This window comes from Borostomias antarcticus (genome assembly GCF_949987555.1).
Source record: "Borostomias antarcticus genome assembly, chromosome: 2".
NCBI lineage: Eukaryota > Metazoa > Chordata > Actinopteri > Stomiiformes > Stomiidae > Borostomias > Borostomias antarcticus.
Window position 1 is genome coordinate 32,199,739 of NC_140235.1, and position 15,052 is coordinate 32,214,790.

Genomic DNA, 15,052 nt, shown 5'->3' on the forward strand with positions numbered 1-15,052 from the left:
TCGTGTTTGTCATCCACTAGTCGTCCTGCCTCACCTCCACAAGCTGGCGCTGGGCAACAACAGCCAGGTGACGGAGATCAAGAGGGTCGACATCGCCATGCAGCTCTTCGAAGCCTACAGCGCCCTCTCCTGCTGCTGTATCCTTCCACCAGGCCGCGAGGTCACAGGTCAACACACCAGAGCCAGGCCGTGAGGTCACAGGTCAACACACCAGAGCCAGGCGATTGTCCTTCCACCAAGCCCTAAGGTCATAGGTCAATAACACACCCAGAGCCAGGCGATGTCCTTCCACCAGGCCCTAAGGTCATAGGTCAATAACACACCCAGAGCCAGGCGATGTCCTTCCACGAGGCCCTAAGGTCATAGGTCAATAACAGACCCAGAGCCAGGCGATGTTCTTTCACCAGGCCCTAAGGTTATAGGTCAGTAACAGAGCAAGGCGATGTCCTTCCACCAGGCCCTAAGGTCATAGGTCAATAACAGATCCAGAGCCAGGTGATGTCCTTCCACCAGGCCCTAAGGTCACAGGTCACACACAAGCCAAGCCCTAGAGCTGGAACCAACGAATGGACTTGGTGTTTTGTTTTGTTTTTTAAGTGGAGGCCCAGTCCATAAATAAGACCTCTCGCCACTACCACCTAGCCTGGAAGTACCACCTAGCCTGGAAGTACCACCTAGCCTGGAAGTACCACCTAGCCTGGAAGCCAGACTTACTCACAAAACAAAACCTTCTGGACTTCTAGCCGTCCAGAACGATTTCAGTGGACGGGGAGTGCTTGCCTTGACAGATTACTCCTTCAGCCAGCATAACAAAACTTAAGCCAAATCCAGTCAGAAGAACAGCAAAAACATACTCTTGTTCTTGTTTGTTGTTAGATAGATATGATACTGTACATTTGAACTGCAATAATCCCTGTGGAGGGGGATTTGGACGTTTCAGCAGAGGGAAAGTGCAGCATAGGTTGTAATACAGTAATACAGGACATAGGTTGTAATACAGTAATACAGTACATAGCTTGTAATACAGTAATACAGTACATAGCTTGTAATACAGTAATACAGTACATAGCTTGTAATACAGTAATACAGTACATAGGTTGTAATACAGGACATGGGTTGTAATACAGTAATACAGGACATGGGTTGTAATACAGTAATACAGGACATGGGTTGTAATACAGTAATACAGGACATAGGTTGTAATACAGTAATACAGGACATAGGTTGTAATACAGTAATACAGGACATATGTTGTAATACAGTAATACAGGACATAGGTTGTAATACAGTAATACAGGACATAGGTTGTAATACAGTAATACAGGACATAGGTTGTAATACAGTACAGTACAGGCGGCGGAATAGCTCAGTTGGTAGAGCGGGTCGTTCAGTGATCGTAGGCTCGGTTGTTCGAATCCCGGCTCCTCCTGACTACCTGTCGAAGTGTCCTTGGGCAAGACACTGAACCCCAAATTGCTCCCAATGAGCAGGCAAGCACCTTGCATGGCAGCTGCCGCCATTGGTGTGTGAATGGCGCTCTGGGCCAGTGTAACATTGACACTGTAAATGCGCGTTACAAATGCAGTACCTAAACCTAAACCTACATAATACAGTACATATATAAAGTAGCGAATATACATAAAAGAGAGAGAGAACAAGAAATATATACATACAGTATGCATAAAATACTAAAATTTATCAGGGCATTATCAGAGGGCTTAAAGGAGTAGTAAAGGGAAAAATCATGTTTAGCCCTGTTTTAAGGTTACTTATGATCATATACAATGGTTCAGATCAAAACGCTGACAAAACTAGCATTTTTGATAAAGTCTGATAATTGCTCTACCACCGTTTTGGTCATACAATGGATGTGGGTGGGCACCTTGAAAAATCATTTAAAAAAAAACATGTTAAACTCTCAATTTCAAAGACAAGAAACTCACCGAGGTGTTAGTTGGCGTTCTGACATATAATTCGCCATAAAGTAAGATTCTAGTTCATCTGGAAAGGCTTTTTTAAATATTTAGCATAGAACTATTTAGTCGCAGCACATACTTGTGTAAATTTCCGCAAACTAGGTAGCCTAGCAACATAAACAATAACAATAGCCTACCGTAAGTAGTTCCGCTTCCTGAATCCCCTCTACGGATTGATCTACACATCTACAACGGTCGCGTCAATAAAAAGTTAATGGATTTCATAAAATGATCAATAAAACCCTACAGGATTCATACTTTGCGGCGAATTCGATGTCAGAACACCAACGGACACCAATTACCCCCTCGGTGAGCTTCTTGTCTTTGAAATCGAGAGTTTAACATGTTTTTGAATGATTTTTCACAAACACATACATTGTATGACCTAAACGGTGGTAGAGCAATTATCAACTTTCTCAAAAGTGCTAGTTTTGTCCACTTCTTGATCTGAACCATTGTATATGATCATAAGTAACCTTAAAACAGGGCTAAACATGATTTTCCCTTTACTACTCCTTTAATGCCGAAACGCCTCAGCGTGTTCCTCTGTGATGTGAGCCAATAAGTACGTGGAATTTTTGTATTTTTGTCCTCTTTGACTGGAAACTGAGATGTGCTACCCTGCCATCTTTTTTGGTAACTTTTGGTAAATTTTTGGTTTAACGTTCCATTGGGAAACCCTTTTGTTGAAGCGCAACCTCCTTTTTCAATGTAGTATGTGTAAAATATAGAATACATGCATGCATACATACATACTGTACATACATAGTCTGTATAAATATGTATAATATTCATACATATATACATACATCAATACTGTACATGCACACATACATTGTCTGTATACATATGTATAATAATACTCATACATACACACATACATACATACAGTCTATAAATATGTATAATAATACTCATACATACATACATACATACATACAGTCTGTATAAATATGTATACTAGTACTCATACATACATACATAGTCTATAAATATGTATAATAGTACTCATAAATACATACATACATACAGTCTGTATAAATATGTATAATAGTACGCATACATACATACAGTATGTATAAATATGTATAATAATACTCATACATACATACATAGTCTGTATAAATATGTATAATAATACTCATACATACATAGTCTGTATAAATATGTATAATAGTACTCATAAATACATGCATACATACAGTCTGTATAAATATGTATAATAGTACTCATAAATACATGCATACATAGTCTGTATAAATATGTATAATAGTACTCATAAATACATACATACATACATACATACATACAGTCTGTATAAATATGTATGATAGTATGCATACATACATACATACATACAGTCTGTATAAATATGTATAATACTCATACATACATACATACATACATAGTCTGTATAAATATGTATAATAATACTCATACATACGTAGTCTGTATAAATATGCATACATACATACATACAGTCTTATTACTTAATAGGCTTATTACATCTGGCCTCAGGGACTTCAGTTGAAATGTAGCTTTTTTGCTGAGACTGACACATTTACCCCTGTGGTTGATTAATGTGTACTGTCCCTGTTCAAATAAATAAATACAATGAAAATGAAATGTATAAATATGTATAATAATACTCATACATACATACATACATACATACAGTCTGTATAAATATGTATAATACTCATACATACATATATATACATACAGTCTATATACATATGTATAATAGTACTCATACATACATACATACAGTCTGTATAAACATGTATAATAGTACTCATACATACATACATAGTCTGTATACATATGTATAATAATACTCATACATACATACACACACACATCCAGAACCCTAACCCTACGCACACAGGAACACTCAGGCTCTGTTATAGTCTGATGGCCGCTGGCACAAAGGAGTGCCTGAACCTGCTGTGCCCCTGGGTGGGAGGAGCCTGAACCAAGGTTGTTATAGTTAACAAAAACTAACTAAAAAACGAAAACTAGGTGTGAAAAAATATTTTAGTTAACTGAAATAAAAATAAAAACTAGACTTTACAAAAAAACGATAACTAACTAAAACTGTATTGTGTGTTTACAAAACTAACTAGAATAAACTAATATTATTGAGAAAATGTCCTTAGTTTTAATCTTTTTCATTTCATACATAAGCCTAGTATTTTGGGTGGATATGAAATCTATCCTCCATTTTCTTTAGCTGTGCCCCTGAGCAGAAGTAACCTGACGTGCGCCAGATGGTTTGTTTCACACGGAGTGAAACAACGTGAGCTCACAAGATCAGGATAGTCTCACGAGGCTAGCGCAGAAGAAAAAATAAATAAAACTAATACTGAAACTAATAAAAGCTAAACTAAAACTAAGCATTTTCCAAAAATAAAAACTAAACTATCAAACCTGCCTTAAAACTAATCAAAACTAAACTGAAATTGAAAACAAAAAGTTAAAACGATATAAAAATAAAAACTATTATAACCTAGGGTCAGGGCAGGGTTAGGGGCAGGGTTAGGGTCAGGGCAGGGTTAGGGCAGGGTTAGGGTCAGGGCAGGGTTAGGGCAAGGTTAGGGTCAGGGCAGTGTTATGGGCAGGGTTAGGGTCAGGTCAGGGTTAGGGCAAGGGCAAGGGCAGGGTCAGGGCAGGGGCAGGGTTAGGGTCAGGGCAGGGTTAGGGCAAGGTTAGGGTCAGGGCAGGGTTAGGGGCAGGGCAGGGCCAGGGTTAGGGCAAGGTTAGGGTCAGGGCAGGGTTAGGGCAAGGTTAGGGTCAGGGCAGGGTTAGGGGCAGGGCAGGGCCAGGGTTAGGGCAAGGTTAGGGTCAGGGCAGGGTTAGGGTCAAGGCAGGGTTGGGGTCAGGGCAGGGTTAGAGCAAGGTTAGGGTCAGGGCAGGGTTAGGGTCAGGGCAGGGCTAGGGCAAGGTTAGGGTCAGGGCAGGGTTAGGGTTGGGGTTAGCCAGGGAGAACGACTGAGCGGTGGTCATCCTGCTGAGGCCTGCTCTCTGAAGTCTAAGAAAAGGTAACTCATCAACAGAGTCCTGGTCGTTTTATGTATCCAGCCTAAATATTTACCTCCGAAGAATTAACTAAAATTCTACCAAGACTCTGGCAGCACTTCTATGGACACGTTTATAGCCGTGAGTCAGAGACGGACGGTGGAATAACAGCTTGTGAGGTCAAGTCATGGTCACAGTTTTGCCTTCAGGGTTTGTGGTTCATGGCTCTATGTGACCTTTACAGCTTCAGGTCAGTGTGATGTTTCTGGCCTCACAAACGTGTGTGCGTGTGTGTGGGTGTGTGTGTGTGTGAATGCACGTGTGTGTGTGTGTACCTTAATTTGTCAAGCCTTTTGGAGGGTGTCTGGCCTTTAGTGCCTTTGATAATTCTGCTATTTTCAGAGTGTATGTATGTGTGTGTGTGTGTGTGTGTGTGTGTGTGTGCGCGTGCGTGCTTGTGTGCTTGTGTGTGTGTGAGCTGGCGGTGTTTGCCTGTCCTGCTGGCGAGCTGAGAAAGAAAAATACACTCCCCCCGTTTTAAGCCTTGAGGGTAATTACAGGGTTGCTTGGCTGGAGGGAGGGACCACAGCCCTCTGAACAGAGAGAGGGAGGGAAAGAGAGGGAGAGAGGGAAAGTGAGAGAGGCAGATAGAGAGAGGGAGAGAGAGAGAGGGAGAAAGAGGGGCAGAGAGAAAGAGAGAGGCAGATAGAGATAGAGGGAGAGAGAGAGAGGGAGGGAGAGAGAAAGAGAGGCAGAGGGAGAGAGAGAAAGAGAGGCAGATAGCGAGAGAGGGGGGGAGAGAGAAAGAGAGAGGCAGAGAGGGAGAGAGAAAGAGAGAGAGGCGGAGGGAGGGAGGGAGGGAGGGAGAGAGAGAGAGAGAAAGAGAGAGGCGGAGGGAGGGAGGGAGAGAGAAAGAGAGAGGCAGATGGAGAGGGAGGGAGGGAGAGAGAGAGAGGCAGATGGAAAGAGGGAGGGAGGGAGAGAGAGAGAGAGAGGCAGATGGAAAGAGGGAGGGAGGGAGGGAGAGAGAAAGAGAGAGGCGGAGGGAGGGAGGAAGGGAGAGAGAGAGAGAAAGAGAGAGAGGCAGATGGAGGGAGGGAGGGAGAGAGAAAGAGAGAGGCAGATAGAGAGAGGGAAAGGTAGCACAGAGTGGTAATGTGAGAGCCCGCTGCCTCCAAGTCTTTGGTTAGAGTTCCCAGAATGGGCTGGTTCTGCTGTATACGTCCAACACCCTCCCCAAACTCTCTCTGTGACCCTTATGCCTGGTCTGACACACACACACAGCACAGCTGCCTGAGGTTTGGGGCTTTGCTGCCCTGTTATTTAGAGGTATGCTGTAGAGTGGTCTTGGCCTCCGTGGCGGTGCCCCTCTCTAGTCTCTCCTAGTGTCTCTAGTCTCTCCTAGTCTCTCCTAGTCTCTCTAGTCTCCCCTAGTCTCTCCTAGTCTCTCTAGTCTCTCCTAGTCTCTCTAGTCTCTCCTAGTCTCTCCTAGTCTCTCCTAGTCTCTCTAGTCTCTCCTAGTCTCTCTAGTCTCTCTAGTCTCCCCTAGTCTCTCTAGTCTCTCCTAGTCTCTCTAGTCTCCCCTAGTCTCTCCTAGTCTCTCCTAGTCTCTCTAGTCTCTCCTAGTCTCTCTAGTCTCTCCTAGTCTCTCCTAGGGCCTCTGCACAACCCCAGGCTAGGCCAGTGACATCATCAGTGTGTGACCATTAGAAGCAAGTGATGATGATTACTACTTTGTGGACTCTAAATCTCATTCGGCCTCACATTAGTTTCTTGGTTGTAGCATTTGAAGCTCTCACTGTCACCCCCCAGGGGAAGTGTTTGGTTGGCCGGTGGAAGCTCTCACTGTCACCCCCCAGGGGAAGTGTTTGGTTGGCCGGTGGAAGCTCTCACTGTCACCCCCCAGGGGAAGTGTTTGGTTGGCCGGTGGAAGCTCTCACTGTCACCCCCCAGGGGAAGTGTTTGGTTGGCCGGTGGAAGCTCTCACTGTCACCCCCCAGGGGAAGTGTTTGGTTGGCCGGTGGAAGCGTGCGTCAGACCTTGTGTCGGTGTTCAGTCGTCCCGTCCTTAACTTCCTGTCACCAGTCATCTCTGAGGAGCTGATGGTGAATCACTTCCTGCCTGGCCTCAGGTGTCTGAGAGCAGACATGGAACAGCTCTCCCCCGAACATGAGGTACACACACAAACACAAACACACTCACGCACACACACACACACACACACACACACACACACTTATGGCACTGCTCCTGATATGTGTGAAATTTCACCGAATGCACCTTTTAAACCAATGTTTTCCAGGGACCCCTGGATATCAGCTGATCTCAAATTCCATATTGTACAGCTCGCTGATATCCCCTAGCTGTGGCTGGTCTCTCTGAAACACTGTGACAGTAATAGTAGACACCTACAGTACTCTACCCTCTTCCCCACGGACCTGACTGGTCTAGGTGTGGGGAGGCTGGAGCTGACCTTGTGACTAATGAATGTGTGTGCGTGTATGCGTGTGTGCGTGTGTGTGTGTGTGTGCGTGTGTTGCAGGTGATCCTGAGCTCCATGATCAAGGAGTGTGAAATAAAGGTGGAGAACAGAGGGATTGGAGAGGCCCAGGGGTGAGAACCACACACACGCACACACACACACACACACACACGGGGTTACACCACCAGTATCTCCCTATAGAGGAGCATAAGGGAGGAGTAGGAGGAGTAGTGTTGGAACAGAGCCCACTGTGTGTGGGTGGTCAGGAAGGGGAGGACGCCATGTTACAGTGTTGGGATCACACCTAGGGGCTGGTATCGCTGAGCGACAGAGGGGGAGGAAAGGACGGAGCGCTTGAATGTTGGGACGGTGCCCATTGTGTGGGTGTCTTTGAGACCGTTTCTACATCTTGAGAACATGTGTTTCTGGCTCATTAAAAGTGGAAATGTGTGTGTGTGTGTGTGTGTGTGTGTGTGTGTGTGTGTGTGTGTGTGTGTGTGTGTGTGCGTGTGTGTGCGTGTGTGTGCGTGTGCGTGCGTGTGCGTGCGTGTGCGTGCGCGCAGTCTCTTAGCCCCAGTTAAACTATCCGTAGACTAGCCTCTCATGGCTGTTGATTTTCTGCCTCATCCACGTTTGGTTCATGTTTCTCTCATGTTCTGTTCAATTATAACTCGGTATCCTTTTTACCGTCCAGTGTGACAGCGGCGTCCTGAACATGTCCTGAACATGCTCACTCAAGCATTTCACCCTTTAGAAATATCCTTTCAACTTTATATTTGACATTGCAAAGTCGTGTCTGTTGGTCTGTCTGTGGTCTTTGCTAGTAATAGGGTTAGCGTTAGTAATGGTTCAGAAGTTGGTCTGTCTGTGGTCTTTGCTAGTAATAGGGTTAGCGTTAGTAATGGTTCAGACGTTGTGAAGCTGCTTCAGGTCAGTTGGCTGCTGATCTGAGATCAGAGTCACAATCAGAAAGGGGAACTACTCCAACTGTCAGCTCTTAACAACCAGAGTTACTTCATAGCCAACATTTCCCCATCTATATTACAGAAAAGGAGTTAACTGTGTGTGTGTGTGTGTGTGTGTGTGTGTGTGTGTGTGTGTGTGTGTGTGTGTGTGTGTGTGTGTGTGTGTGTGTGTGTGTGTGTGTGTGTGTGTGTGTGTGTGTGTGTGTGTGAGCATGGGTGTGTGTGTGTGTGTGTGTGAGCATGGGTGTGTGTGTGTGTGTGAGCATGGGTGTGAGCATGGGTGTGAGCATGGGTGTGAGCGTGTGTGTGTGTGAGCATAGGTGTGTGTGTGTGTGTGTGTGTGTGTGTGTGTGTGTGTGTGTGTGTGTGTGTGAGCATGGGTGTGTGTGTGTGTGTGTGTGTGTGTGTGTGTGAGCATGGGTGTGAGCATGGGTGTGAGCGTGTGTGTGTGTGAGCATAGGTGTGTGTGTGTGTGTGTGTGTGTGTGTGTGTGTGTGTGTGTGTGTGTGTGTGTGTGTGTGTGTGTGCGTGCGCAGTCTCTTAGCCCCAGTTAAACTATCCGTAGACTAGCCTCTCATGGCTGTTGATTTTCTGCCTCATCCACGTTTGGTTCATGTTTCTCTCATGTTCTGTTCAATTATAACTCGGTATCCTTTTTACCGTCCAGTGTGACAGCGGCGTCACCCTAACCCTACCCGTACCCCTAACCCTAACCCTAACCAAAAGAAATGAAAGATCTGCCCTCGATTTAAAGACATGTCCTGAACATGCTCACTCAAGCATTTCACCCTTTAGAAATATCCTTTCAACTTTATATTTGACATTGCAAAGTCGTGTCTGTTGGTCTGTCTGTGGTCTTTGCTAGTAATAGGGTTAGCGTTAGTAATGGTTCAGAAGTTGGTCTGTCTGTGGTCTTTGCTAGTAATAGGGTTAGCGTTAGTAATGGTTCAGAAGTTGGTCTGTCTGTGGTCTTTGCTAGTAATAGGGTTAGCGTTAGTAATGGTTCAGACGTTGTGAAGCTGCTTCAGGTCAGTTGGCTGCTGATCTGAGATCAGAGTCACAATCAGAAAGGGGAACTACTCCAACTGTCAGCTCTTAACAACCAGAGTTACTTCATAGCCAACATTTCCCCATCTATATTACAGAAAAGGAGTTAACTGTGTGTGTGTGTGTGTGTGTGTGTGTGTGTGTGTGTGTGTGTGTGTGTGTGTGTGTGTGTGTGTGTGTGTGTGTGTGTGTGTGTGTGTGTGTGTGTGTGTGTGTGTGTGTGTGTGTGTGTGTGTGAGCATGGGTGTTATGGGGTGTGATTCGTGCCAGCGTAACAAACACTCAGTGCTTTCGTCTCCTGCATTGCGTGTATAAAGGTACTTTGGCGAGCTGATTAATAGGCGTGCATATACGCACGCGTTACGAGTCGCTCGCATTCTCAGAGGGTGACGTGTAAAAAGTGCCGTGCCATTTTTGCGCACATGCATGTAACGTTTGCACGCTCGTGTTAAGTCAGCGGGCACTAGAAGCTGCGAGCGGGGCTCATTTGTCCATATTGAATAAAAATTAAGAATATTTATTTGCACCCAATCAAATTCCAGGACCCTCCTTGCATAACTTTTCCTAGATATGTGTCGTTTTATCTCCACTATCGCTACATTTTCAAATAGGTTGTGGCTGTTCGAACTGGTGCTGACTGTGCTGCAGCGCCCTCTATTGACAAGAAACACGTTTATCTGAACATTTGTTTTAAATTGCGAAGAAAAAGTCATTCAGATATAAGGCTTTATTAAAAACAAGTTGCTTAACATGAGCGAATTCCATTTATTGCATTACCAATTGGCAAGGACGAGATTAGAACCAGCTATGATTTAAAGGCAACTAACCTTACACGTGCGGCCGCTAACAAGTCTGCTGCGCTAGCAAGGCACTGGCACGTTTGACACGTCGCTATGCAATTTCTGCACACATTACAAGACGTACGTACGGACGTACATCTATGATTTTACCAAACTGTCATGTGTAGTGTTGGTGTCGCATATGTGAGGCGCATCTAACCTGTAGTGTTTCCGTCACGCACACGATGCGCAATACGTGTAAACAACATGTGCACAGCGTCTGCATTACAGGTACGTTACAGCTATGAGACGTCTGTCTCTCCATTGTTTGTCAATGGAAATTATACACGTGCGTTTAGACGTTTGATGTCATACTACTTCTTAAGTAGGCGCAAGTCAAGCGTTTCAGTATGGTGTGCTGGCACTAATCACACCCCATAGGGTGTGAGCGTGTGTGTGTGAGCATAGGTGTGTGTGTGTGTGTGTGTGTGTGTGTGTGTGTGTGTGTGTGTGTGTGTGTGTGTGTGTGTGTGTGAGAGCATGAGTGTGTGTGTGCGTGTGTGTGTGTGTGAGCATGGGTGTGAGTGTGTGTGAGCATGGGTGTGTGTGTGTGAGCATGGGTGTGAGCATGTGTGTGTGTGTGTGTGTGTGTGAGTGTGTGTGTGTGAGCAAGGGTGTGTGTTTGTGTGTGTGTGTGTGTGTGAGCATGGGTGTGTGTGTGTGTGTGTGTGTGTGGTGTGTGTGTGTGTGTGTGTGTGTGAGACCATGGGTGTGAGTGTGTGTGTGTGTGTGTGTGTGTGTGTGTGTGTGTGTGTGTGTGTGTGTGAGCATGGGTGTGTGTGTGAGCATGGGTGTGTGTGTGAGCATGGGTGTGTATGTGTGAGCATGGGTGTGTGTGTGAGCATGGGTGTGAGTGTGTGTGTGGCGAGCGTGTGTGAGTGTGTGTGTGTGAGCATGTGTGTGTGTGTGTGTGTGTGTGTGTGTGTGTGCGTGTGTGTGTGTGTGAGCATGGGTGTGAGTGTGTGTGTGTGAGCATGGGTGTGAGTGTGTGTGTGTGAGCATGGGTGTGAGCGTGTGTGTGTGTGTGTGTGTGTGTGTGTGTGTGTGTGTGTGTGTGTGTGTGTGTGAGCATGGGTGTGTGTGTGAGCATGGGTGTGTGTGTGAGCATGGGTGTGAGTGTGTGTGTGGCGAGCGTGTGTGAGTGTGTGTGTGTGAGCATGTGTGTGTGTGTGTGTGTGTGTGTGTGTGTGTGTGTGTGTGTGTGTGTGTGTGTGTGTGTGTGTGTGTGTGCGTGCGTGTGTGTGTGTGTGAGCATGGGTGTGAGTGTGTGTGTGTGAGCATGGGTGTGAGTGTGTGTGTGTGAGCATGGGTGTGAGCGTGTGTGTGTGTGTGTGTGAGAGAGAGCGAGCGTGACCCTAACCCATATCTCATTAGTGTGAACAGAGGAGAGAGAACACTGCTCCTCTCTCTCACCCGTCTCTCCTCCTCCTGCTCCTGTGTTCTTCAGGGGTGTGTCCATGGCAGCCAGCCTCGTGGGCGAGGACGCCAAGACCAAGTTCCTGAGCAAGATGGGTCAGCTGACCACCTCCGGAGCCATGCTGGCCAACGTCTTCCAGAGGAAAAAGTGATCCCGCCCCACCCCCACACGCACCTATCCCATGAGCCTCTGCTCTCGGACAGTGCAGGGCTGGAGTGTTGGGGTGCGTCTCAATAGGCTCAAGTGGCTTCCTCTCCTCCTCACCTCTTTCTCGTGTACTGATCAGAACACGTAGGAGCGGTGAATATGGATGGAGGATGATGTCTTTGTGGGTTTTCCTCATACCAGTCCAGTTCCTTTATGACATTTCTAGTGGGGGGATTGCAGAGGAGAGAGGAGAGGAGGACGAGGAGAGGAAGCCTCTTCACACCATTGAGGTGGCCTCAGAAAGAGACTGAGTTCATCCAACTGGGTTTAATTTAGGATTCTAATGCCCACCATTTTGGCTCCAGAAGCGGAGTGACAGTTGCACTCTATACCAGTTTGAATATTAGTAATGTTCTATTGTATGTTGGAGTGCGACTGTTTGAGCCAGAATGGTGGACGGCTCAGTCCAGACCTGTCCTGTACGTCCGTCTGGCTCAGAGGAATTGCCTACTTGAAGTCAAAAATCGTCTGCCTTTATTTCGTCGTCGAGTATGTCGTCTTTGTTTTGATAGTCTCTTTTTATAAATTATTTATGTCTTAAGACTTAATTCCTCCCAAAGAAATTTGCACTTCACTTTATTTTGCTCTTTATTGTCTTGGTCTTTTTATGTTTGTTTGGATTTCAGTCTTCTGCATATGAAATTAAAACAACACTACAGTTTTGTTTTATTATTTTGTTGAAGACACATGATGATGATGATGATGATGCTGGTTCCTTCCTCACTGTCTTAGCTTTCTGTGTTGCAGTGTGTCTGAAACATGTTTGTTTTAGTTTTCTGAAGGGGATGCTCAGATCGGGGTTTAGTTTCTGTATTTTTTGGATATGCTCTAAAACTAAATGACTGTATGATACACTGAACCGAAGAGGATGGTACCCATATTATGTACATTTGAAATTGGTGTCATGAAGTAATAAACAAAGTTGTGTACTTAAAAAAACAATTTTGGCAGGTTATTTTTTGCTTGTGTGTCTGCATGTGTGTGTAGGTGTGTGCACGGCGTGACTGCGTGCACGGCAGGTGTGTTTGTAAAGATATCCACTGGCAAGTTGTGTGGCAAAGCGTCAGCAGGTGTTAAGGGCAATAAACTTAAGCTCTTGCCCCCCCCCCCCCATCTCAACTCCACGCTTCAAAGCCTTTTATGTCCCTTTGTCTGAACTGGGGTTCCAAAGTCCTGCACACCCCGTCTGACTGCAGATCTCAGATCAGTTCTTCCTGCTCCTCGGTCACGCAGGAGGAATGCATGGACATCTGGCCCTGTGCCGGTACGCGTGCATACGCAGTCATGATGGCTCCCAACCGGGTTTTGGCGCCATCCCAGTGGGCGATGTTTGAAGTGTTGTCCCATCAAAGAACAGAATTTGCATGAAAGTTAATATTTAACTGCTACTACAGATAACTTCCCAGGTGGACAGAATGTGAAGGCGCTAAGGGCACAGTGGGAGGTGTGCATGTGGGCGAGTCTATGCCTGTGTGTGTGAGTGTGTGTGTGTGTGTGTGTGTGTGTGTGTGTGTGTGTGTGTGTGTAGCTGATTTGCATGTGGTGTGAGAACTGATGTCTTCTGTGTCAGAAAAGGCCTCTGTAAACCTTCACATGTCAAGCTTCTGTGAATGATGTATTTCTGAGGCTGTTTTTATCTTGTGTGTCTGAGTGTGTCTGAGTGTGCTATGGTCTAAGTCGGGCGGTATTAGTCATGAGTATGGCGTGAGTGTGTTCAGTGAGTGTGGTGAGTCAGAAATCAGTCTCAACCACTGGAACATGGTGGAACCTCAGTCGTTTCGTTGTTCCTCTCTTCTCCCCTCCGGCACCACTGCAAACCGGATACAACACACACACACACCTTCACAACACACACACACACACCTTCACGACCCACACACACACACACCTTCACAACCCAAGTTTTGCTCACAGTAGAGCAGAGTGAATCCTCCTGGACAATGAGTGTGGTTTGTGAATAAAACCTTCCTTGGACTCTTCTTATGTAATTAAATTATAGCCAACTCTGTGATGTGTGTGTGTGTGTGTGTGTGTGTGTGTGTGTGAGAGAGTTCATGCCGAAAGCAAATACTAGGTGGGTGGAGACCTATTTCCCAGAATGCCCAGTTAATCACTGCTCACACACACACACACACAGTATTCGCTCTGCTCAGCGTTCTGAGGCAAATATAACAGCGTGGCATCTGTATCTTTGTCACCCCAGCAGTATGGTTAGTTTCAAATTGGCTTTTCTGTCGTGACTTCTGCATTTCTGGAACACGTTCAAAGTTCAGTTGCGGTTTTTCTTAATGGTGAGTTGTACACATAAACACACGGACATGTTGAGAGTGTCTGTAGGCTGGAGCAGGAGAGGGTAAAGCTGCTCCTGATTGCTAGTCTGATAATGATAGAGAGACCTGGCCACAGCCATGCTGCTCCTCGCCTGAGGTTGAGGAGAAGGATGGAGGGGGGGGTTTTCATAGATGGCCAACTGATTCTCAAAATAACAATCTATGCACCTGGTGATGAGTGAGTATGATATGAATTTCAGATATGACATCAGTATCTGTCCCTGTCTTCATCGTTATCATCATCATCATGGGCAGAGGTACATGTTGTGGTCCGGTCCCTGTTTTCAGCTGCGGTGAGCGCTCCGTCACGGAGTTTGGGAGGATGGAATTACAGCTGGGGCTGAATGTCTGTCCGTCTCCGTGTTCCTGGAACTGGGGAGGCCAGTAATTCCCTCAAAGTGATCATCCTCCATGGAAGTGCAGTTTGGGAGAAAGGTTGGGTGGAACGTCCAGAATGCCTCCAGGAAATACACTCTCTCTATCTCTCTCTCTCCCTCTCCCTCTCCCTCTCCCTCACTCTCTCTCTCCCTCTCCCTCACTCTCTCTCTCTCTCTCTCTCTCTCTCTCCCTCCCAGAGAAAAAAGGGGGGGGGCGGAGACCTCATAATTTGCATGTGAGATTATGCTGGTCCTACTGTGGCACGGAAGCAAAGAACGAGAGAGAAAGAGAAGAAATAAAGATGAAGAAAGGGCCTCTAGGTTGACGGTTAGCTATGCAAATATCACGTTACAGCTGAGGGCTGAGACTGGAGGCTGCAAGGAAACATGTTGG

At 46.0% G+C, this 15,052-nt stretch overlaps 1 protein-coding gene across 9 annotated transcripts in view; it reads left to right on the forward strand.

Annotated features, from left to right (window-relative positions):
* The window catches only part of relch (RAB11 binding and LisH domain, coiled-coil and HEAT repeat containing), a 49,879-nt gene extending 37,012 nt beyond the window's left edge, over window positions 1-12,867 (forward strand). For all 9 annotated transcript variants that reach the window (XM_084460018.1, XM_084460019.1, XM_084460022.1 and 6 more), the window contains 4 exons: window positions 21-137; window positions 7,080-7,168; window positions 7,537-7,607; window positions 11,775-12,867. In XM_084460018.1, the coding sequence (XP_084316144.1) occupies window positions 21-137; window positions 7,080-7,168; window positions 7,537-7,607; window positions 11,775-11,895 (398 nt within the window). In that variant the 3' untranslated portion in view covers window positions 11,896-12,867. The remainder of the gene's footprint in view (window positions 1-20; window positions 138-7,079; window positions 7,169-7,536; window positions 7,608-11,774) is intronic.
* The last annotated feature ends 2,185 nt before the right edge of the window (window positions 12,868-15,052 follow it).